The following is a 25175-nucleotide window of genomic DNA, read 5'->3' on the forward strand; positions in this document are numbered from 1 at the left end:
GCCAAAGACAAAATGTTTATTCACTGCGACTGCAGCACTTCCTGAAACACTGGCAGTGTCAAATAAGGCAAAGGGCTTATAGATCATATGGATTTGTACAGTTTTGCACCAACAACAGTTATACATTCACCAGTTACTGTATGTGTGATATAATATAGATCTATATACATGTTCTTAAAGAAGTGTGAGGGACGCAGGTGACAGAAGAAACACTCACGGTTATAAAGCTGATTCAGTCTTTACTGTGAAACACACCATCACACGTCTTCATATGACATAAATCTATTCTCTGTGATCTCTAATAAAATAAAATAAAATAAAAATATATTATGCTCATCATATATAGCTCTTAAACTGGTTGCATTGGATAAATAAAATATTTTCAGTTCTATAGTCATTTAATGTGCTGTGTATGGAAATAAACTCACTTAGGTCACGTACAAGACATCAGCGTAACTTGGAAACACACACGCACGCACGCACACACACGCACGCACGCACACATGCGCACGCACGCACGCACGCACACGCACACTTGCATTCTTGTGTTAGTCTATTAACATAATTTTTAGGATCTAATACACACACGTCCAGCGATTGATTCACACACACCCGATAGACAGTCAGTGACTTCAGAGATGAATTTGCACAAAAGCATCGATCACATCTAAAGCCATTTTACAAATACATAGAAAAATATAATCCTCTGAATGCCCTTTTTACAATTTTAGATAAATTATAGATTTATCTGAAAATATCAGTGTAGTTAGTGTATCACTGGTGGAGGATTGAGTGTGTTCGCTAAAGGGAAGTGAGTGATCTTCTTAATATATATATATAAGGGGAAACTCTTGCTAAAATACCATGGTATATGATCATGTCAGATGATACTGTATCATTAGTATATTCATGTACTATAGAATTTATATGGTAGACTATACTCAAATATAACTTCATGGTAGTGTTAAAAAAACGTGGTATTACCATATACGTACTATGCATTTGTATATGTAGTACTATGGTATTCTTCAAAGTACCATGTAAATACCATGGTACATGAAAAGCCCTCCTATATAACACTACCATGTTATTTTATACATGTTCTTTGCCATTGCAATATTTTTGGAAATACCCTGAAATATTATAATAGATGAAGTTTACTACCATGGTATATTTCAAAATACCATAGTATTACTATGTGATACCTTATGCACCATAGTGAAGCTCTTTTTTGTAGAAACCTTGCTAATGCTAATATAGTAATACCATGTTGTTTTTATAAGAAGTGAAATCTATAACACAAGAGGATAATTTCACTCTCACAAATGTTGCACTTTTCTACATTTATGATGTAAATATATAGCCTTATGACCGATGTATATAACAGGCGTGACACAACGAAGCAACAAGTTTCTGTCCTAAACTGAGATATTTGGTCAATTACTTGGTTTCTACTTGTGATGTCATGCTTGATAGCCCCGCCCACACTGACATCTCATTGGTCTAAAATCCCACGTCATACACTACCATTCATAAGTTTGGGGTCAGGAAGATGTTTGATGTTTTTGAACAGTCTCTTCTGCTCAGCAAGACTGCATTTATTTGATCACAAACACAGTAAAAACAGTGAAATATTATTTCAATTCAAAATACCCTTTTTTCAATGTAAATACTAATAAAATGTAATTTATTCCTGTGATCAAAGCTGAATATTTACTCCACTCATCAGTGTCACATGATCCTTCAGAAATCAGTATAAGATGATGATTTGCAGCTCGAGAAACATTTATGATTATTATCAATGTTGAAAACAGTTCATTTCACTTCACATTTTTGTGGAAACAGTGATAATTTTTTTCTCCAGGATTCTTTGATAAAAAATATAAAAACTTCAAAGGAACAGCATTTATTTAAAATGGAATTCTTCTGTAACATTGTAACAAAATCTTACTGACCCCAAAATTTTAAACGTTCTGTGCATTTGTATATTAAACCGGTAACACTTTAAAATAAGGTTCATTAGTTAACATTAGTTAATGTATGAACTAACATAAACTAACAATGAGCTATACATTTGTTACAGTATTTATTCATCTTTGTTAATGTTAGTTAATAAAAAACAGCTGTTCGTTGTTTGTTCATATTAGTTCACAGTGCATTAATGATAACAAATACAATTGATTTTAACGTGTAAGTAAATGTTGAATTTAATATTAACTAAGATTAATAAATAAATACTGAAGTATTGTTCATTCTAAGGTCATGTTAACTAACTAATTGTAAAGTGTTACCATTAAACCTTTGATTGAGTTTATACAAAATGTATGCGGTCAGTTTGACGGTTACTCACTTTTCAGTGGCAAATAAAGATCATTTTGTGCAATCTGAATCTCCAAGAGGATGAGACTGTGTAAATGTGGATTAGTAAAATTAGTGTCTGGACAGACGGACACAGGTAACCAAGCTTCAGTAGAGATCTTTGTAGGGTTTGGAGTAGTTAAACATCAAGTAGTCCATGTAGTAGAAGTCATACGCTCGCTGGCGCTCCGAGGCGTTCAGCTGGGAAAAGTAATGCTGCGTGATCTGAGTGGAAGTTCTGGCCGCTTTGGGGTTCCCGTCTTTAAACGAGGGGTACGTCAGGTTCTCCGGGGCCCCGATCTTCCGTAACACGAAGTTGGCGTCTTCTTCCAAGGTCTCGACTTTCCCGATGAAGTCGTAGTGCAGGTGGCAGGGGCTGCACAGCTGGTTGGTCGCTTCCCAATGGATGTCCATTCCCACGGGACGGTGCACGTCCAGCAAGTAGTGGATGAACTCCCGAAAGGTCACTCCGCTTCCCGTCTTCAAAGCCGACTGTGATGCATTCACTCGGTATTTGGAGATGATGGGCTTCCCGAATACGGGATGGTAGTAGGAATTTGGGCTCTCGAATTTGTCCCGGAAGGCAGACACCAGCCGCTCCATTGGCTCGCGCACGAACAAAACTTTAGTGTATGTTTCTAAACGCTTGCTGATTCCTTGCCGGTCGAAGCTGTCCAGGCGTTTCAGGTGATTGTCGTAGTGAACGGATACGTGATTTATTTCCCGCGTGGAGTTAGCGACTCCGGCTAGCACCATCAGGACCCTCTTCCAGTTGGAGCATCCGGCTTTCGGGACCTCACAGTACAGGAGTTTATGTCTGTCCTCCACGTAAATACGTGACACGTGATGTGGCGTGATCGTTCGAGAGATATTACTCCGATATTTCCCGCAGACCTCGCGTACGATCCGGCGACGGGATTCCTGAACGTCGGAGAGACGCCGCGAGATCTCAGAGTGGGATGATGATGAAGACGATGATGATGATGAGTTTGTGTGTTGCACTGGACTGGTCTTCAGAAGTTTCCTGTGGCGTTTGGTGACCTGTTGGGAGCCCGGGTCGTGTTCCCGGGACCCCGGTGTGGGGGCCTGACGTTTCCACTGGGAGTCTGGGAGCTGCATGGGTGAGATGGGGTCGACGTCGCTCTCTTCTGAGCGCTGGTGGAGTCTCACGATCTCACTGAACTGACCACACTGCTCCTTCAAACACACACAAGACAAGTCATCAGCAAACTCACATTAGGAGACAGGATTGTATTCATTCTGTTATATTTCACTCCAATAAGAAGGAAAATCCACCAAATTCCCACGATTCATCATTATTTTAATGTGAAGGAAATTACACACACAGACACACACTCTCTCTCTCTCACACACACACACACACACACACACACACACACACACACACACACACACACACACACACACACACACACACACACACACACACACACACTCTTGTACATCTATCTTTATGAGGACATTCATTGACACAATGCAGTCTCTAGCCGCTTACCCTAACCTTACTCATCACGACTAAGTGCTTAACCCGAACCCTTACCCTAAACCTACCCTTAACCTAATTATAACCTTATCCCTAAAACCAAGTCTTGACCCTCAAACAGGCCTTTAAAGGGGTCTCAGAAAGTGAGGACCGGCCAAATTGTCCTCACTTTACTCTCTTTGTCCTCACTCCAATGGTCTAAAACTCAAACTGGTCCTCGAAAAGATAGTTGTACAAGTACACACACACACACACACACACACACACACACACACACACACACACACACACACACACACACACACACACACACACACACACACACACACACACACACACACATAAATATATTTACAATCATTTAAATCTGACAGTATGTCATATTCCTTTCAGTCAGAAAGTGCACATTATGAGCTGATGCCTTTAATGAATGTATACATAATAAATACAAAGATAATAGCTTAATCAATAACTAAATAAATCAATGCGAAATAAAAACCCTAAATATATTGAAAGGCACATTATTAACTGATGCCATTCATTTCAAATGACCAAATAGTTGAATGTGTCTGATTGATCCATCAATCTATCTCCGGTCTCAGTGTTCAGGTTGAGTGTGTGTTTCTCAGTCTTCAGTCTCAGTGTTCAGGTTGAGTGTGTGTTTCTCATCACCAGATGGCGCCATTAAACTGTTTCTGATCCGCCTGGAGGAGTGTGTCTCATTCCAGTTCATCTGTGCTCAGTCTGGGACTCATTCTCAATATCTCCAATCCACTAATTGACAAGGATTTTTTTTTTGCTTAATTCTCTACTTCACCTTATTTCCAAAAACACGTCGTCTGTGGCAAATATCAATTTAACTTCTCATTTGAATTCATTAATGTGCAATAAAGTCAATGAATTGAATAATCATAAATCCAGTATTAACGAGGAAATTACTTCATTATGAAGTCAGGGTTCGTTTGAGGTCCGTGTACTTTTTGATCAATTCATTTCCTGTTTGGAATGGAATAAGGAGAAACTAAAACCAGCTCGTTTATTCGTTTTTTTGTTTAGTGAAAAAAAACTAAAAATTTGATTTTGCCTCGATTTTTCATTAATTTTTCGTTTGTGGGTTACAAATCGTTTTATGATCAGTTTCAATATTTAATTCGCACACGTGGGCGGCGCTGACACGCCCCTTTCATCTGATTGGTCAAACAGCTCCGCCTTCAGTTTGAGCTTTTCTTTCTGTCGGGCAGAATAATGTTCAAGTCCTCCTGGGAAGTTCGTACGCACGAGGTGGAAGTCGTGTTTAGGACGTGAGGTGCGTTCAAGTCAGTTTCGTCGGAGCAAGATGGCGGTGTAACTTCTTTTAATGAATTACACGAAAATACAGCAAGGTTTGTTAAGTCTGCTTATAGAAAATGAAGAACAAAGAATGCGCATCAGGTGTGTTTTTCTTTAACTTATAAAGCCAATGTAAATCGTAAACTGTTAGCATTTTTTGTTGTAATTAATTAACTTGCTGGTTATAACAAGATTAATGATGATCATGATAAATGACAGTTTCTAGGACGAGTAAACATTGAAATTCAATTAAAATTTACCGTCAACTACAGACGTTGCATCCATTGATTCCGCCATGTTTCTCACTGACACGACCCAACTCGTACAGATCGGGGCTTAAAGAAAATCCCGAGCTCCCCACTGGTATTTACGACATTGTGGTGGCGTTCAAGTGCATTTAACTCGTTATTACGATCTATACGAGGTGACTTGATAAGAGTCAGTACGAGTGCGGCACTGACAAATGCACTTTAATAAAGTAATGTCTGAAACCACCACTCACTGCACTGAAAACCCTAATAAGTTGATTGAACTCAATTGATTTGAGTAAACTCGTTCCCTCAATTTAATTGAGTAATGGGGTCTCCCAAAACTTGCATATTGAAGTTTACTTAACTTGGTGCTTATGTAGACTTGACTTAAATTTAGTTCACCAAACTTATTATTTAATGTACTTAAACAATAAAGTTCACTTAACAGTGTTAATTTCAAGTGTGTTAACTACGCACAATATTTGAAGCAGAAATGTGTTGCTGGTCATGTAATGCGTAAAGCGACCACATTCGTAATTCACATTCGGAAAAATATTGTATGGTAGTCAATGGCGCGAGACAACAAATATTTGGATCCCGTTTGAATTGTGCCCTGAATTACACATATAATGTTTGTCAATTTAAAAGATACATTTTAAAGTCAAGAAAGTCGCAGTTTGATGTAAAACTGTTGAGGTATAAGACTGTGAAAATACGTAATTACAAAGACTACAAACCCAAAAGGCGCGCATGTGACGTCATACCTTTTCTCTCAATGAATCAAGCTAACTTTACTGAAGCTAACTTTACTGAAGCTAACTTTACTGAAGCTAACTTTACTGAAGCTAACTTTACTGAAGCTAACTTTACTGAAGCTAACGTCTGTCATGTTTTATACTGTCTAACGTTATAATCGTAACGTTACGCCGTCATGCCTGTGTGTTTTGTACTAGACTGCACACACACAAGCTTGGTGACTTAGTGCGAGACGAGAGATGTAGTTCATTGAGCGATTTTCACATAAAACTAAATGTTACTCTTCTGTTTTATGACAAACTGTGACTTTCTTGACGTTCATAATTATCTTTTTAATTGACAAACATCATATGTGTAATTCAGGGCACAGTTCAGACGGAATAAAAACATAAGTTGTCTCTCGTCATTGACTACCATACATATTTTTTCCGAATAAGGTCCCGTGAGCCGGAAGCGGAGGCGGAAGCGGCTTAGACTCTCTATAGGACAGATTATTTTAGCATCATGTATTTCCCATTGATAAATACATTGACAAATAGTTCCGTCTCTTTGGATAAAAGAGAAGTGGAAAATAAAAATCAGTCATAGGCTGAACTGTACCATGATCATATGTCCGTAACATTTACCACTCTCGTCTTTTATTTAAATCAAAAGGCAGGCCTATGTGACACATGTATAAATAATAGAAATAAAGTTTATATTTATGAATGTAAGCATGTGTAGCCTGCTCATTTCACACGAAAAGAAAGAAAAAAGAAAAGACAGAAGTGAATCAGTGAACGTACATTAATATTGACAAAATTAGCAGGGTTTGGGATTAATTAAGAGCACGACATACCTTTAAAATGTTATTAGTTGTATTATAAATCTAATAGGCCTACAATTTTATTACATACTGAATTGGTCGATGTTTCTCTGAGTCTTCTTTATTATGTTGTCTTATATTTTAACATTATTATTATTTATTATTATAATGAGAAATTGACTCCGCCTACTTTAATGCTTCACCAAACTCGACTCGCTTATATTTTTTCTAACTGGTCAGATTTACTGTCCCAAAAAATCCCATTGACTTATCTGAGCAAATCTGAGCAATGAAGGCGTAATACTTAACGCTGTCCACTAGAGGAGCGACAGGATAATACGTCTTTTCCACTCTCTTTCCCTGTTTGCATCAGTTTAAATGACAAATAAATGCATGAATTTCATTCATAAATAGGCCATATCTGTGTATGAGAACAAGCTTTACACTCCAAGCTGTACAACTAATTAAAACTTGAACCCTACTTCAAAGTTTGCCACTCTCTGGTTTATTTTAAGATATTGTTATTCACACTGTATTTTTCCATTTAATGTTTGTCCATCTGGAACTTTTATTTGTCATGAGCTCTATATTTTAAGATGTACTAGCCGTTGATAAATCATATTCAATGAGTGTAACGAGCTAATGTCAGGGCAAATGTCCTGCAGAGTTTAGCTAGGCTAGTTAAACACTCCTGACCCAGATCAGCAAGGTCTTCAGGATATCTAGAAATGTCCAGGAAAGTGTGTTTAGCTGAACTCTGCAGAACATGATCTTACAGGCTCAGGACTGACTGTTAAATCTATAAATGAATGTGTAAAGTTGGGTGTCTGCATGCAGATTTGTAGGTCAGTCAGTACAAATGAATCTGCAAAAAAACTTTATTCTGTTCTCACAACACATGCAAACAAAACTGCAATGTTTTTGAACTTTTGAAGATGTCTTTATCACATTTTTGTCTTTGAAATGAAATTATCAAAAAGTACACGGAGCGTTTGATCAGTGACGGCAGATTACAGCCTCTTCCCCCGGGAGACCAGATATGAGTGTGTTTAATACAATCAGACGTGTTTCTGCATTCAGAAGATCAGTTTATGGATTAAGACATGATCTCACCTGTCTGGACTGAGTGGTGCTCCTGAACTTCACTCCTGAAAAGACAGATACACAGACAGATTAGCTGTGCAAGCAAAGACTAAAAAGAAAGAAAATGCACATAAAAAACATTCAAAAATGGTTCAACTTAAAATGCATCTCAAGACCATTCAGAACACTACACTCATCTTAGTGTGTGTGTGCACAATCACATATAAAGGCCACACGCTGCGTCTTTCACATTCCATTTAAACAATCCCAAGTATTTTGATTTTTGAATCACTCAGTCTGTAATTACGGAGTGAATGACAAACATTCACAAATCACAGCTTTCCATGTGTAACCATGTGACCAACATGTAACCGAGAAGTGCGCACACACACACACACACACACACACACACACACACACACACACACACACACACACACACACACACACACACACACACACACACACACACACACACACACACACACACACACACACACACACACACACACACACACACACACACACTATATGGAGACAGATGCATATTATATATATATATACATTACAATCTAAAGAGTTATTTTCCCTTCTTAAAGTGCCCCTATATGCACTTTTAACTTTTTGTTTTGTTTTGGAGTCTACTACAATATTGTTATAGTGTTAGTTAAGTAAATACATTGTTTGTTACAGTTATTTCACATGTATACATAATGTGTTCTTATTAGCCAATCAGATGTGGCTATGTCATTACGTAGGGATTAGTTCACTGCTTGTGCTTGTTTACGGTGCGGATGGTTGTATAAACCCATCAGCGGTGGGCAAGAGCATAAACCCCCCGTTGATGTAAAGTTGTGTCTTGATAAGTAAAGTTCCTGAAACGGACTCTCTTTGTTGTGTGCTTCTCTTTAGGCCTCTACGGACACTGAACCCAACCAAACACGAGAAAGCACAACAATATGTTTACATGCATGTAAGGTAAATGTTCTCATAATATTGCAGCATCGGCTCTTTTCTCAGTGTCTGAAACGGTTTGATCGAGGATTCAGTCTCTCTAAACCCCGCCTCTCTGAGAGCTGCTCTGCTCTGATTCGTCAGATGTTCCAGTCTGTTCTGATTGGTCAGAAACCAAATTTCCATTAGCATATCTAAATTTCAGCACTTGATACGAACATCAAAGTGGATTTGCTTTGTCAGCAGAAAACAGCGTCTTCTCAACACGAACAACACAAACCAAACTCTTCCAGTCTCAGATACACTAGTGTTTGAGGGCGGGGCTAAGATACGCTGTTCAGCCAATCAACACCACAGGCTGGTATTATGCAAATTAGTTAGAAACCCACGTGGGTTCATCAGGAAACACCACTGGCAAAATTTCCAAACCAAGCAGTATAAGTTGGTAAGATGATCTCAGAGTGTTTGTGAACGTAATGCTGCACGATTGGACAAGCGCATGTTGTGTGTGCGAACGCTCCAGCTGTACGACTGTAAACAAATGTTCCTGTCAGAAGTGAGCCACGGGTTAAATAAATTACACCGCACAGACAAACTTAAACAGAGCTGTTAATTGGCAAGCAGTTGATTAAAATGCTCAGAGCTCTTGACCTGTTGTGACTCCCTCACAGACGCTTCTCGACACAACACACATCCACACACACCTGACTCAGTCACACGTGCGTCTCTTTAACACCCAACATCTTGTCAGTTCACATGCACGCTGGGAAGGATGATGCGCTTGATTTACACCCGTGATCTTCATATCTTCTGACTGAAGGGCAGGGATTTTAACCTCGTTTCAGAGCATTACTGATGCATATTATGTTAAAGCATATCAAAGCTCTGCATAACATCAAGTCATCCGCTTCTGACTTCAAGAAAACACATTTTTCGAAGGTGTTTGCATGTGCAAAACTCAGTGTGTTGCTATGATTTGCAAAGTATTTTTTTAGCACACTGCATGTTGTTACTTTTAGTCCCTCCTTCAAGGCCAATTTGAAATGCATAAATCTGAATATCATAAAACTGATCATTTGCATTGAGACAGCAATTTTAGGCAATTAAAGTGAGGTCGGTCGGTGTTTGCTCTAAACCCAGACACGATGCATGAGCAATATTAATAGTGATGCTTGGTTTAGAAAAGAGACAAAATGAATGAATGCATACATATTAGCAAAATATATTAAAACACATGCACTATTTCTTCAATATGCACTACATTATACTATATGCACATTTTCTGAAATATCTATGACCTACTGCCAAAATATGCAGAATACAAGTAGCCTATTCTGTTCTATTCTATTCTGAGATACTCTATCCCACAATGCAATGCACTCGATGTAACCTTCCAACTGGATTTCAATCATTTGAACCAGTTTAACTTGAATTGAAAAAACAAAATAAATGTTTTTATAGCCAAGATAATAACTAGCCATTATTTACATGCGGCATATTGAACAAACCTCTGTTTGAAATGCAATTTTATTATGCATACTGCAGTGTTATTTTAGTATTATTTATATACCATTATAATATTTTGAATTAGCTTGTATTTTACTATTTTCAGTTTTCATCTTAATTTTATTTTGTTTTAGTATTTTTTTGTGCTGTTGTCATTTTTATATATTTCTATTTAGCTTTAATTTATTTTTGTTTAAGTTTTAATTTGTATAATTTTAGTACTTCAACTTGCAGTGTTAGTTTAGTATTTATTAATATTGTGAAAAGCTTTTATTTTTGTATTTTCAGTTTGCTTTTTAATTTTAGTTTATTCATTTAATTTTATTAGGTTTAGTTTTGCTTTAATTTATTTTTATTTCAGTTTTAATTTGTATAATTTTATTACTTCAACTTGCAGTGTTATTTCAGTATTATTTATGTACTATTATAGTATTTATTAATATTTCATATAAACATCATTTAAATGTATGTATGTTAAATGTATGTTATTTATCATTTAAATTATATGTTACAATACTAATATGCAAGATAACTAGAAGCAGTTAATCAGTGATGTGAGATTAGTGCAGTTTATGTGGAGTTTTCAGCAAAACTGTTTGAAAAAACACTTCAGCTATAAATTATGAGTCATAGCCGCGCAACTACAGTTTCAAAGAAGCAGGTTTACACCTCATCTGACAGGTCAGGATCAGGCCTGATTACCTCTCAAAGGCAGATCAACAATCCAGACACACACACACACACACACACGCACGCACACACACACACACACACACACACACACACACACACACACACACACACACAGACACACGCACGCACGCACGCACGCACGCACGCACGCACACACACACACACACACACACACACACACACACACACACACACAGACACACACAGAAACAGACACACACACATACACACACACACACACACACACGCACGCACGCACGCACGCACACACACACACACACACACAGACAGACACAGCCGCACACACACGCACACACACACACGCACACGCACAGACACACACACAGACACACACGCACACACAGACACACACACAGACACACACACAGACACACACGCACACACAGACACACACACAGACACACACACAGACACACACGCACACACAGACACACACACAGACACACACACAGACACACACACAGACACACACGCACACACAGACACACACACAGACACACACACAGACACACACGCACACACAGACACACACACAGACACACACGCACACAGACACAAACACAGACACACACACAGACACACACACAGACACACACGCACACGCACAGACACACACACAGACACACACGCACACACAGACACACACACAGACACACACACAGACACACACGCACACACAGACACACACACAGACACACACACAGACACACACACAGACACACACGCACACACAGACACACACACAGACACACACGCACACAGACACAAACACAGACACACACACAGACACACACACAAGCCATATATATATATATATATATATATATATATATATATATATATATATATATATATACACACACATATACATATACAAGCCATTTAGCAATATTTAATATCTTATAACTGTTAGCAATATATTACAATATTTTAAGCAAAACGTAATATTTTGGGTTGATATTATATTATATTTTTAAGTTTTTGGCACAAATATATATATATGTGTGATGTTCTAGAAGAGCGGAGACGGTTCCCTCTGGATGTCTGTGTGATAATGAGAGCAGGTGACCAGCGGGACCAGGACACACACACACACACACACACACACACACTGTCTGACTGACGCACCGAGACCAGAATAACCCTGTGTGCCGTCAGGTGAATCTCCGTCTGTCTGTGACTGTGACTCTGTGGCGTTTCCCAGAGGGCTGATACACCGACTCAAGCAAGTGCCGAGAATAAAAACACAGGGAAAATTACAGCCTCGTAAAAACAGCACAGAGCTGACCTACAGCGAGAGAGCGAGTAATGACAGTGTGTTTGATCAATAGTGACTGGCCGACTGCAACACACACTCCCTGTCTGACCGGCTCTGATCACTTAGAGCTGTGTAACCTTTAGAGTATCACACCCTCTCATTCTGTCACTTACATCCTGTGTTCAAACCCTAGTGAGCGTATGCGCTGTCTACTGTCTGCACAGGCAACTAGCTACTAACACACACACGCACGCACGCATGCACGTACGCACACACACACTAACCAGCACTTGCTTTCACGGGACTCATTTGGAACCACTCTGAAAAATTCTGGGTTGTTTAACGCAATTTTGGGGCAAATATGGACAAACCAAAACGTTTAAAAATTTAACCAAATGGCTGTGTTTGTCTATGTTTAACCCAAAATTGGGTTTAAACAACCCAGCATGTTTTAGTGTACATATATAGGCAACGACTTACACGAAGAGGCAACTGACTGCAAAAGCGATTGACGTTATGTTGATGAGTAGGGGTGTGTAACGATACACTCACGTCACAATTCGATACATATCTCGATACTGAACTCACAATACGATATTATTGTGATACTCTAATACATTTGGTAAAAGGTTAGTAAAAAATTAACTGTTGGTTAAAATGCTAAATTTGGTGTTACATTGTGTGTGTAAATGAATAGTCTTGGACTCGGTGCTGGAAACCCAACACACAGGACAATAGAGACACCAGAATAACAATATTCATGATTCTGAATCTGAAAATACAGATTTATTATAGATGAATATGCTTGCACTGTCACTGAATAGATATATTTAAAATAATGTAGGCCACTTTTCGCTGGTAACATAAGATATTTAGCATTATCAGCACACACAAATATTCCCCCATTGCATTATTATACATTATATTCAACATTATATACAGTAGTTTACAGTTTTTTACAGTCGCTAGGACACATTTCTCAATACTTAGGTCACTTTTTCTTCACTCTTCACACAGTGAGCACAACAGAAGTATATGTGGGATAAACTGTGGATCATTTATCATTGCTTTGGCACAAAATGCATTCAATGACTACATCTTTCAAATTACATTAATTCTTTTCTCACTTCGACACAACAACCGCCAAAACTCTGTGTACTTACAGGCCAATTTGCACATGCTTACATACTGTTTTCAAAACTGTTAAACTTATGTTCAAAACAATATCATAATACAAAACTGAATATGACAGCAATTTGCTACATTTCTACGGTAATATTGTAATGAAATATATTTCGAATCTAAAAATGAAATGCTATAAAAACAATTGGACCAACCACAGCTGATTCCTATTGTATCTGTATCGGTGAATGGTGTGTACAAATTATTGTATTTTGTAATTAGTCTGTGCAAAAAACAAACAAAAAAAGACATAAAATATATTGAAGCACTGCATCATGTCTGATTCATTCCAGTAACATATATTGCAGTGAATTCTAAACAGTAGAGAAGTGTGCTTGTTTTACAGAAGAAAACATTGTATAATGCTCCTGTTGTTAGTGTTTTTTAGGTCATTGTTTTGTGGGTGACAAAGTGTGTTTGTTGCTGTCAACCTTTGCTAGTGTGAAGAGTTTTGAAAAAGCGACTGTGAAAAACTGTAATGTAGTACTGACACTAAAACTCTGAAAACTTGATTTTTTTCTCACACAGTAATTTTTATTTTAGGTGAATTCTACACAATACATATTGTCACTGTCAGTGGTATATATTGATGCATTTTTTGTGTTGCGATATGTTGTGATACAATATATTGTTACACCCCTATTGATAAGTAAACTATGCAATACTCCAATCATGCTACTGAGCGAGTGATGCAATGCTATTCATTTAGTTATAAATACACAATTCTTCAAGTAAAAATCATGTTTATTTGACTTATTATTCACATGTATGAACTATCTTCTGTTCAAACACATCTATAACTCTGTGTGCTTCTCATCTCACACATCCCGTGTGTTTCTCCATTTCCTATTTTCAAACCAGCATTTTTACAGCTTCTGTGAATCAACTGAATTGCAGGTCCGGGCGACGTTTTTAACCGCAAAAAAAAAAGAATCTGTATCTTGTGTATCTGAATCTTTGTCTAAATCTCAGACATGTTTACTTTAACATCTGTGCTCGTCAAGGCCTTTATCATCTGTGAACGTCGACACGTTTTAATGAGAGGTTTCCCGTAGCAACAGGCGCGCTGTCAGACAAGGATATGATGTGCCGCTCTGCGCAGAGATAAAGAGAACAATAATAATAGAAACAGAAAGTCAAACCGCAGACAGGCAGAACAGGAACACGCTGATCACTTTTTATGATACGTTACATTGTCTGGAAGTTTCCGTGTGACAAATCAAACAGGTCTGATGCCATTGCCTGAATCTTTATATAGTTCCACAGATAACTTTATTAACTAGTTCTCCAGATAAAGCAGCATTTCGAATTGTTATTTTTTTTGTATCATGATCACCCGCAACCTCATCAATCAATAAGTGCCACTTTATCAACACCAAAACAGAAATATACTAAATACAGGTCCTTCTCAAAAAATTAGCATATTGTGATAAAGTTCATTATTTTCCATAATGTAATGAATGTTCAGACACAAGGGTCCTTAAAAGTTGAGCTGGGCTCCAGGGAGTGTGTGTGTGTCTGTGTGTGTGTGTGTGTGTCTGTGTGTGTGTGTCTGTGTGTGTTTGTGTGTGTATAAGTGAGTGTGTGTCTGTGTGTGTGTGTTTGTGTGTGTGAGTGTCTGTGTGTGTGTGTGTGTGTGTGTAAGTGAGTGTCTGTGTGTGTGTGTGGGTGTCTGTGTGTGTGTGTGTGTCTGTGTGTGTGTGTGGGTGTCTGTGTGCGTGTGTGAGTGTCTGTGTGTGTGTGTGGGTGTCTGTGTGCGTGTGTGAGTGTCTGTGTGTGTGTGTGTGTGTGTGTAAGTGAGTGTCTGTGTGTGTGTGTGGGTGTCTGTGTGTGTGTGTGGGTGTCTGTGTGTGTGTGTGTGTGTATAAGTGAGTGTGTGTCTGTGTGTGTGTGTGTGTGTGTGTGTGTGTGTGAGTGTGTGTCTGTGTGTGTGTGTGTGTCTGTGAGCATGTGTGTGCGTGTGTGAGTGTCTGTGTGTGTATGTGTGTGTGTAAGTGAGTGTCTGTGTGTGTGTGTGTGTGTGTGGGGGTCTCTGTGTGTCTGTGTGTGTGTGTGTGTGAGTGTCTGTTTGTGTGTGTGTGTGTGCGTGTGCGTGTGTGAATGTCTGTGTGTGTGTGAGTGAGTGAGTGTCTGTGCGTGTGTGAGTGTCTCTGTGTTTGTGTGTTTGTGTGTGTGTGTGAGTGTCTCTGTGTGTGTGTGTATGTGTGTGTGTGTGTGTGTCTTTCTCTGTGTGTGTGTGTGTGTGTGTGTCTCTCTCTCTCTCTCTGTGTGTGTGTGTGTGTGTGTCTCTCTCTCTGTGTGTGTGTGTGTGTGTGTGTGTCTCTCTCTCTGTGTGTGTGTGTGTGTGTGTGTCTCTCTCGCTCTCTCTGTGTGTGTGTGTGTGTGTGTGTCTCTCTCTCTGTGTGTGTGTGAAGTTTTTGCTATTTTGTTTAAATATCTTTTTTTTTATTTTTAAACTGCCCTTCAGAAGCAACAGAAGATACTTACATGTTTCCCATAATATATATAATATATATATATATATATTTAATATTTATATCAAATCAAAGAATAGTCTTTTCTACAAAAGAAAAATCATAATTACTTGTGGATGAGAATCACAATCCAAAAAAAGACTTTTTGTGACTTCATCTGATGACTCTGCTTGAAAACTGAAAATCTCTCTCTGCAAACCTGAAGCTGAAGCTGGTGTTTTTTTCTTCAGTTTCTTGTACTTGACAAGAGACAAACACCATAAAGATGCCAGTGTGTGTAAGAGTTTGAAGGGAAAGTATGTGTGTGTGTGTGTGTTTAGCGGTTAGCCAAACCCAGTGATACGTGAATGCTTACAGAGTCTTTGGGGGAAAACCGTCACTGAGCCACAGCGACAGTCAGAAAGAAGAAAAGAAGAGAGACAGAGACCAGGTAAAGAAACTACCAAAGAATAGTTTTTCAGACACAAGGGTCCTTAAAAGTTGAGCTGGGCTCCAGGGAATGTGTGTGTGTGTGTGTGTGTGTGTGTGTGTGTGTGTGTGTGTGTGTGTGTGTGTGTGTGTGTGTGTGTGTGTGTGTGTGTGTGTGTGTGTGTGTGTGTGTGTGTGTGTGTGTGTGTGTGTGTGTGTGTGTGTGTGTGTGAATGTCTGTGTGTGTGTGAGTGAGTGAGTGTCTGTGCGTGTGCGTGTGTGTGAGTGTCTCTGTGTTTGTGTGTTTGTGTGTGTGTGTGAGTGTCTCTGTGTGTGTGTGTATGTGTGTGTGTGTGTGTGTGTGTCTTTCTCTGTGTGTGTGTGTGTGTGTGTGTGTGTCTCTCTCTCTCTCTCTCTGTGTGTGTGTGTGTGTGTGTGTCTCTCTCTCTGTGTGTGTGTCTCTTTCTCTGTGTGTGTGTGTGTGTGTCTCTCTCGCTCTCTCTGTGTGTGTGTGTGTGTGTGTGTGTGTGTGTGTCTCTCTCTGTGTGTGTGTGTGTGTGTGTGTGTGTGTGTCTCTCTCTGTGTGTGTGTGTGTGTGTGTCAGCTGTGACCTCAGGGTTAATGCCCTCTCTGGCCATCTGTGCTGAACGAGCTTCTCTTCACAGCACGAGGAAACACACACAGACACGAACGAAATGACATTTATGTCACTAAAATGGAAATTATTTGTGATTTCAGTCTGATCACATTCTAGTCAAATTTTCACCTTTGACCTTTAGAAACACTGATGCTTTCACATGAATATGACAGGATATTCAACGCTGCTGTTATTCGAGATTTTCTTCCCTTCATTTTTTCAAGTAGAAAGACTGAAATATATATTTTTTAAATCATGAATCTTTGAAAAATCTTTTTTTTACAGTGTAGTTTAATGTCAATACGTAACTCATTTTAGTTCTGTAACACAAAGAAAACTAAATATTCATCTGGAGAAAAATGAAGCAAAACCCCAGGAGATATGTGATTTGATATTTTATATTTATATTGTAACATTTTCTTTGAAGTTGCTTTGAGACAACTATCTTTTAAAAAAAGGCCTATCCAAATAAACTTGAATTTAATATTTGTAGGATATTCATGCAGAATAAGACATTAAAGAAGACCTAATTAACATTCCAAAGTCTTGATGTATTTGAACTCTACTAGAACAGGTTTTCCTGCTTGAATGTTGATTATTTTCCTCATATTCTCCATTGTTGCGGCTCCTCTCTTCCCAGTCTGTCAGTAACGCTCTGTTTACTTCCTGTCTCTATGAAGCCCCTCCTTCTGAAAAGCACACTGTGCTCTGATTGGTCGGCTGGATCAGTGTGTTGTGATTGGTCGAGCGCTTCGAGTGTGTTTGAGAAATGTTTCTGGTGCTTCTACTAACCCAGAAAACATGAAAACTGAAACCCAGTAACTTGTTCTGGTGAGTCTTTCTCTGCAAACATGTCAAAAAATAAACCGATCAGATTCCACTCTCCTTCTGACGTATGAAGACGATTTTATTATAATATTACCGGCCCTTAATCTGCATGTCTACACAAACAAGGTTGACGTTATGTGGTTTCGCAAGCGACAACAGTGAAACCAGTTCTACCAGTGAAACCAGTTCTAACAGCAAAACCAGTGAAACCAGTTCTAACAGTGGAACCATTCTACCAGTGAAACCAGTTCTAACAGCAAAACCAGTGAAACCAGTTCTAACAGTGAAACCAGTTCTAACAGCAAAACCAGTGAAACCAGTTCTACCAGTGAAACCACTTCTCAGGGCTGCCAACTCTCACGCATTGAGCGTGAGACACACGCAATTGACCCAATTCTCACGCTCTCACGCCACACCCCCGATTTCTCGCGCTTAAGTGTCAACCCGGTAGGTAAAATGCCTGAAAGATGAGTTTATCTATATATCTACCTGTTGAGCCACTCGCGATCGACTAGTTATACCGCAAATTAGTTAAATATCCCGTAATCTAGAGTAAGGATATTGTGCTCCAAACCGCGCGCACGGCAGAGGTAAGCGAGCGAGAGACCTTGCGTGTGCAGACCACCCCCCCCCCCCCCCCCCCGTTGGAGTAGTCTCACGCCAAGCTAAACTCAAAAGTTGGCAGCCCTGCTTCTAACAGCAAAACCAGTGAAACCAGTTCTAACAGTGAAACCAGTTCTAACAGTGAAAACATGAAACCAGTTCTAACAGTGAAACCAGTTCTAACAGTGAAACCAGTGAAAACAGTGAAACCAGTGAAACCTGTTCTAACAGTGAAACCAGTTCTAACAGTGAAACCAGTTCTAACAGTGAAACCAGTTGTAAAAGAGAAACCAGTTCTAACAGTGAAACCAGTTCTAACAGTGAAACCAGTTCTAACAGTGAAACAAGTTGTAAAAGAGAAACCAGTTGTAAAAGAGAAACCAGTTCTAACAGTGAAACCAGTTCTGACACAATGGCAAAAGTTCCAGCAAAGCATGAAACTATTCTGTTGTTGCTGCACAGACGAACACTGAACACTATTGAACAATAAAATGTCACAGCTGTCTTATAAAGACCTCAGGGAACTGTGTCAACTTGTGTAAAATTTAAACATGACGGTACATGCAACCCTAACTTCACAACAACTACATAAATGTATCCATTAATCATTCAGAAACGTCTAAAAGTGAAACTCTTCCTGAGTCTCTCTGCAAGGCTGCACTCGCTACTGGTTATTCTGGGATTATGAATGAGTGAGATTATTCACGCGTTTTGTTATTGAAGCTTGTGTAAAGGCTCCGCCCTCTTCTGAATGGAGGCGGAGCAGCAGCTCATTTGCATTTAAAGGGACACACACAAAAACTGTGGTTTTGAGCTGAAATTTCACAGACACATTCTGAGGACACCATAGATTTATATCTTGTGAAAAAGGGGCATAATATGTCAACTTTAAGGAGAGAAACATCAGCTGACTTGTGCTTTAAGTGTGTGTGTGTGTGAAGGTGATTTCTGCTGAAAGACTCCTAGGCAGTGTGTATAGAGGAGTATCTGTGCCTCAGCGCTGACGGGTTTGATGGTGTGTGAAAAGCAGGTCTCACGGAGGCTGTTGATCTGTGTGTGTGAGAGAGAGATGCTGTCAGAGAGAGAGAGATAGATAGAGAGAGAGAGAGAGAGAGAGAGAGAGAGAGCAGGCCTTGTGTCAGGAGAAGTCTGTCTTTCAGGATGAGGTTGGCGGAGTGGCTGTTGTTTTGTGTTTTTGATAAAGAGAGTGAATCACAGCTCCATCTCAACACAGACAAAGACACAAATCCATTTAAGCGGCTGAGATGCTGCGGTTGGCTAGTTTGACACTGTGTGCTGTATTTATGAAGAACACACGCACGCACACACACACACACACACACACACACACACACACACACACACACACACACACACACACACACACACACACACACACACACACACACACACACACACACACACAGTATTCTATCCCCCTACGGCCTACACCAACCCACAAATCAACACTCCGAGAAAGTAAAGATATAATTTTCAGGATCATTATGGAAACCTCTACACAACGTTACTTGCATTAAATGTGTCATGACATTAATATGTTCATTGACATTCACTAGAGTAAAAACACAATCCTCAATCTGAGCCAATGAAATGATCAGTTTTTAAGGCGCTGCTACTTTAAGGCTTGACAGTAAACGCCCACTGTTATGATTGGCTAAAGTTATTGCATAGGAAACAGTGTAAACGCCACTAGCTATTGCACGTGAGTGTTTTGAAAATATTAGTAATATAAAACACTCATTTACAGACAAAGCATTATGAAATAATTTACTTCTGGTTTATGATGTAGCTGCCGTCAGATCCAATACAGTTGATTCCTTTATAACATTTTCTGTAACACTTGGCCTAATTAAATTCAAATATTAGAGGTTCATCTACCAACAAAACGTTTCTTAGCGGACTCTCCATTACACTGTGCCTCGTTTACAATGTAAACTGCTCCGAAAAAACATAATCCTCCGATGCGATCCGGGGAGCCATTAAAATAAAGCATCCATTTGTTCTTGACGCTGAAAGCCACTGGAGAAAATGAGAACATGAGCTGTTTAAACTGGACGTTCTTTTACGCTTCCATTTACTTTTCCATTTGTCCTGTTGCAATCTTGCAGATTATGTCAGAAACTGAACGTTCATCTGTATACTGTATCAGTGTAGACAGCATCACTGATTATAATGGGCGATCACTTTTGGCCATCACTTTTGATTATAATGGGCCATCACTTTTGAGGCGACGCTCACATCCAGTGTAAGCGAATGACAGCCGTTAAGCAACTGAACACTAAATATACAACCATTCGTCGATGTGTTGATCTGGAGGTAGTCATATGCAAATGTGTTTGACCATGTGACGTCACAAATATCCAAAAGAACCACTTTTGGAACTTGATTAAATAAATGCTTTAAGGAGTCGTTTTAAGCTATTAAACTTGCAGGATGTTTTAATGGTGCGAAGATCTCTTATATGTCAAAAGATCAAGGCTAATTTGATTTCTCATGTCATGGTCCCTTTAAGAAAACTGGACATTTAAATGTTTTTATGCCCAAATAGAATATTTGGTAACACTTAACAACAAGGTTTCATTAGTTATCCTTAGTTAACTACTGTAGTTAACATGAACTAAAAATGAATGCTTCTACAGCATTTAGTTATCTTAGATAATGTTAAATTCAACATTTACTAATACGTTGTGTTTGTTAACATTAGTTAATGCACTGTGAACTAACATGAACAAACAACGGACAGCTGTATTTTTTTTTTACCTAACATTAACAAAGATTAATAAATACTGCAACAAATGTATTGCTCATGGTTAGTTCATGTTAGTTAACATTAACTAAAGTTCACAAATGAAACCTCATTGTAAAGTGTAACCGAGTATTTGAATAATATTTGAATGAACTTAAGTTTGTTAGCTGGACGTCACCCTTAAACTTCTCTCTGAACTGAATTGAATTGATTTACACCCCGCACACGAACACACACTCTCAGGCTGTCGTCTCTCCTCCCACCTGTCGAAGCCGCCGCCCCCAAAGGCCACAGCAGCGACGCTATAGGTCAAAAGAGCTGTCAAACAGATGATTGACAAGCACGACTGTGTGAATGTGTGTGAGAGACACTGCCGCATGAATGACAAGTCTTCAACACGTTATAGACCAGCTGGTTTTAAGCCACACTGAATTGAGTTTTCACGATTTGAAACATTCAACCAGGTTTTCAATAAAAAAAATAGAAAGAGAAAGTGGTTTAGATGCACATCAGTGTCTGAAACCTGCGGACGACTGGCGACAGCATTTGTTTTCACTGTCACTGTTCTTTGCATTTTAATACTATAGGATTTTCCCATGTCAAACGCATGCACAAACATCTCTGGTCAAAGACTAAACCAGTCAATATGCCTAGGATTGTGAAGATATTTCACTGAAACTTGGTCTTCATTACATCTATATCGTGTTCAGTGTCAATTGTTATTTATTAATGTATTCAGCTAACAACTGTTATTAGAGCACTTTTACTACAATCTGCCATGTCAATAAAAAATAAAATAACCTAATTGACACAACATGCTGTAAAAAAAAGGAAAACCCAAATAGAGGCAAAAAGATATAATAAGAAAGAGGACAAAAGAAACCCCCAAATTAATAAATAACATATACAAATATGAATAATATTAATATTAATAAAATGAAGATAGTAATATACTAATATTAATGAAAATAAATATTGTTGAAAATGTTATTTATAACACATTAAGGTCCTATTGTCACAGGCGGGTTGACGCAGGAAATGCAGCAGGATTAATGCAGGAGTGTTTATTCAAACAAACTCGAACGCTTTAAAACTGGATACAACGGAAACATGAACGGAACAACCAAGTATGTAGTGACAACGACAGACAAGGAACAGACTAGAACAGATCAGGGGAACAAGACACAGCTGGGGCAAATGAACTCATAATGACTAATTAACCAGACAACAGGTGACAGGGATTAAATCAATGAAAACACAGGTACAATCTGGGTGTCAAACATAAGAAACACTAAACGTGACATCTAGATAGCACTTTCAAAGCATAGTTTTTTTTTCTTTACTTTTTTTCTATTATTTATTTTGAACATGTATATATACTGTGGCATCGTGAGAGGGTATGTCATAGAGGCAAGGTATGTGCCATCTAGGTGGTTACAGCATGGGGACTACAAACCAAGATGGCCACCTCGTTCCGGACTACAGTTACCAGGTTCCTCAGCGGTGGGGACACAGCTGCTGTGAGTGAAGGAGAAAAGCTGTTAATGAGCTGAGAACAATGGCCCCGTTCACACTGCAGGCAAAAGTGGCCCAAATCTGATTTTTTTGGGGTCAAGTGACCAGGTCAGACTTCTTCAGAGGTAGTGTGAACACTCAAATCTAGCCCAGATCTGATTTTTTCAAATCAGATTTAGACCACATACATATGTGGTCCTGAATCAGACCCAGATCTGATTTTTTTCAATGCGGCCGCAGTGTGAACAATCAAGGCGGATTTGATGCGACTTTTACGTCAATCTACGTCGACATTTGTCACAATTATGCGCCGGCGAAGCCCTAGACACAACAGACACAGACAGTAGCCTAACATTAAAAACTTGACTAGATATGGAGAACAGTGATGAAGCGAGTCGATGAGACTGAGGTGTTATATCTAAGTAGTATATGGGGAGATACTTCAATTCAAGCTAGAAGGACCTACCGTAACCGCTCCGTTTTTGAAAAAATTGCACACTACAGATCTCTGTAGTGAATTTGCAACTATAAACCCGCAAAAGTTTCCATTACACAAACATTATGAAATAAATGCGAATATGCTTACTTCCTCCATAACCTCCCGAACTTTAGTGCAACCGAGTGCTGCGTCTGATGTCATTGTTATTGTTCTTTTGCGCATGCCGGTTAGTTTGAAACCTCAAACAGTTCACACTGCAATCAGATATAGGTCACATTTTAAAAGGTAATGTGAACAGCCAATCAAAAAATCGGATCTGAGCAAAAAATCAGAATTGAGCATTAGGACTTGCGGTGTGAACGGGGCCAGAGAGACTGGCTGTTTTTTTGTTTGAGAGCATAAAGTGAAGCTGGATGAGTTTTTTGGTTTATAAAAAGAACGCTTTGGAGTTTTGAGTTGATTTATTAAAAGAAACCAGTGCCTTGATCTCTGTTGAAAATTAAAATAACGGAAAAATACAGTCATGTACTCCACATAACAATCTTTCAAAATTATTGTAAGTAATTCAAATGTGAAATGTTCATGTTCAAAAAGGAGTAGGAAGAAGTTCATAACAAACTTTTCAAGTCCTGCCCCCTATCTCTATCTTTATCCTTTAATTAAATACAGAACAAATAGATGCTTCTCATTCATTTTCATCTATCTATGGCAAATCAAATAACACCTCCATATAGACTTATAGACCAAGGAACCTGTATTCATTACTATCACCTCAAGTCCTTTTCGTATCCATTTGTTTATTTGTTTATTTAAAAGGATCCCCATTAGCTGACGCCGAGACGGCACCTAGTCTTCCTGGGGTCCAAACAATACATCCAAAAGCCAATAATTACAATCACAATTACTCCCAAATATATCATATATAAATACACATAAAGAATAACATAGCAAATAATACAACCTCACTCAACCAATCCAGACAATATTATGATATTGAAAACAAATACAGTCTAAGTCTTTTTTTAAAACCAGTTTTTCCCTTGGTTTCACGAACCCCAACTGGAAGAGTGTTCCAAAATACAATTGACCTATAAAACACAGTCCTCTTCATATAGTCAGATTTAGGTAGGGGTAAACAAACCTGTCGACTATTCACCCCTCTTGTGTAATGTGAATGCATATCTGAACAATAAATTATATTATCATAAAAAAACTTAGGAATCCGAGTGTTAATAATTCTATGAAAATATACTAACATATTAACAGATAGTCTATGCTTGACCACCAGCCAAGCAAGACGTTCATGCATCTCTGCAACACCAGTTCTCGAAGAACAACCGAGAACCAGTCTTGCAGCCTTATTTTGCGCCACTTGTAATTTTTTGAAATGACTGCTTGATGCAGCAGACCATACAACAGAACAGTAATCCAAATGACACAAAACCAAACAACACGACTAAACAACTGTAAGTTTAAAAACTGTGCACATTTACGCATTACTGCAACAGCTCTGCCCATTTTAGCAACAACTTTGTTGATGTGATCCGACCATGACAATGTGGAATCAAGCCAAAGTCCCAAAAGCTTCACCTTCTTTACTTGCTTTACATTTTAATCATTTACTTGTATATCAATTTTAGGATTATCAGATAATCTATACTTAGAACCGAATAATCCATTGAATATCCTCAGTTTAAATAGTCTTTTAAATTTACTCATTGTTGTACATGATTTGTGTAGTTCTTTATGGAACCTTATAAAAAACATTTTTCATAATAGTGTAGACCACCATATCTTACCAAAT

At 38.7% G+C, this 25175-nt stretch overlaps 1 protein-coding gene across 3 annotated transcripts in view; it reads right to left on the minus strand.

Annotated features, from left to right (window-relative positions):
• chst8 (carbohydrate (N-acetylgalactosamine 4-0) sulfotransferase 8) overlaps window positions 1-25175 on the minus strand; it is a 221346-nt gene continuing 196171 nt past the window's right edge. For 2 of the 3 annotated variants that reach the window (XM_077194690.1, XM_077194692.1), the window contains exons 3-4: window positions 8117-8151; window positions 1-3555 (exon numbers count right to left, since the gene is read on the minus strand). In XM_077194690.1, coding sequence (XP_077050805.1) covers window positions 2467-3555; window positions 8117-8151 — 1124 coding nt within the window. In that variant the 3' untranslated portion in view covers window positions 1-2466. The remainder of the gene's footprint in view (window positions 3556-8116; window positions 8152-25175) is intronic. The other variant, XM_077194691.1, reaches the window with a different exon arrangement.

This window comes from Siphateles boraxobius, unplaced genomic scaffold (genome assembly GCF_051911475.1).
Source record: "Siphateles boraxobius isolate OS27281-9 unplaced genomic scaffold, OSU_SipBor_1 32, whole genome shotgun sequence".
Lineage (NCBI taxonomy): Eukaryota > Metazoa > Chordata > Actinopteri > Cypriniformes > Leuciscidae > Siphateles > Siphateles boraxobius.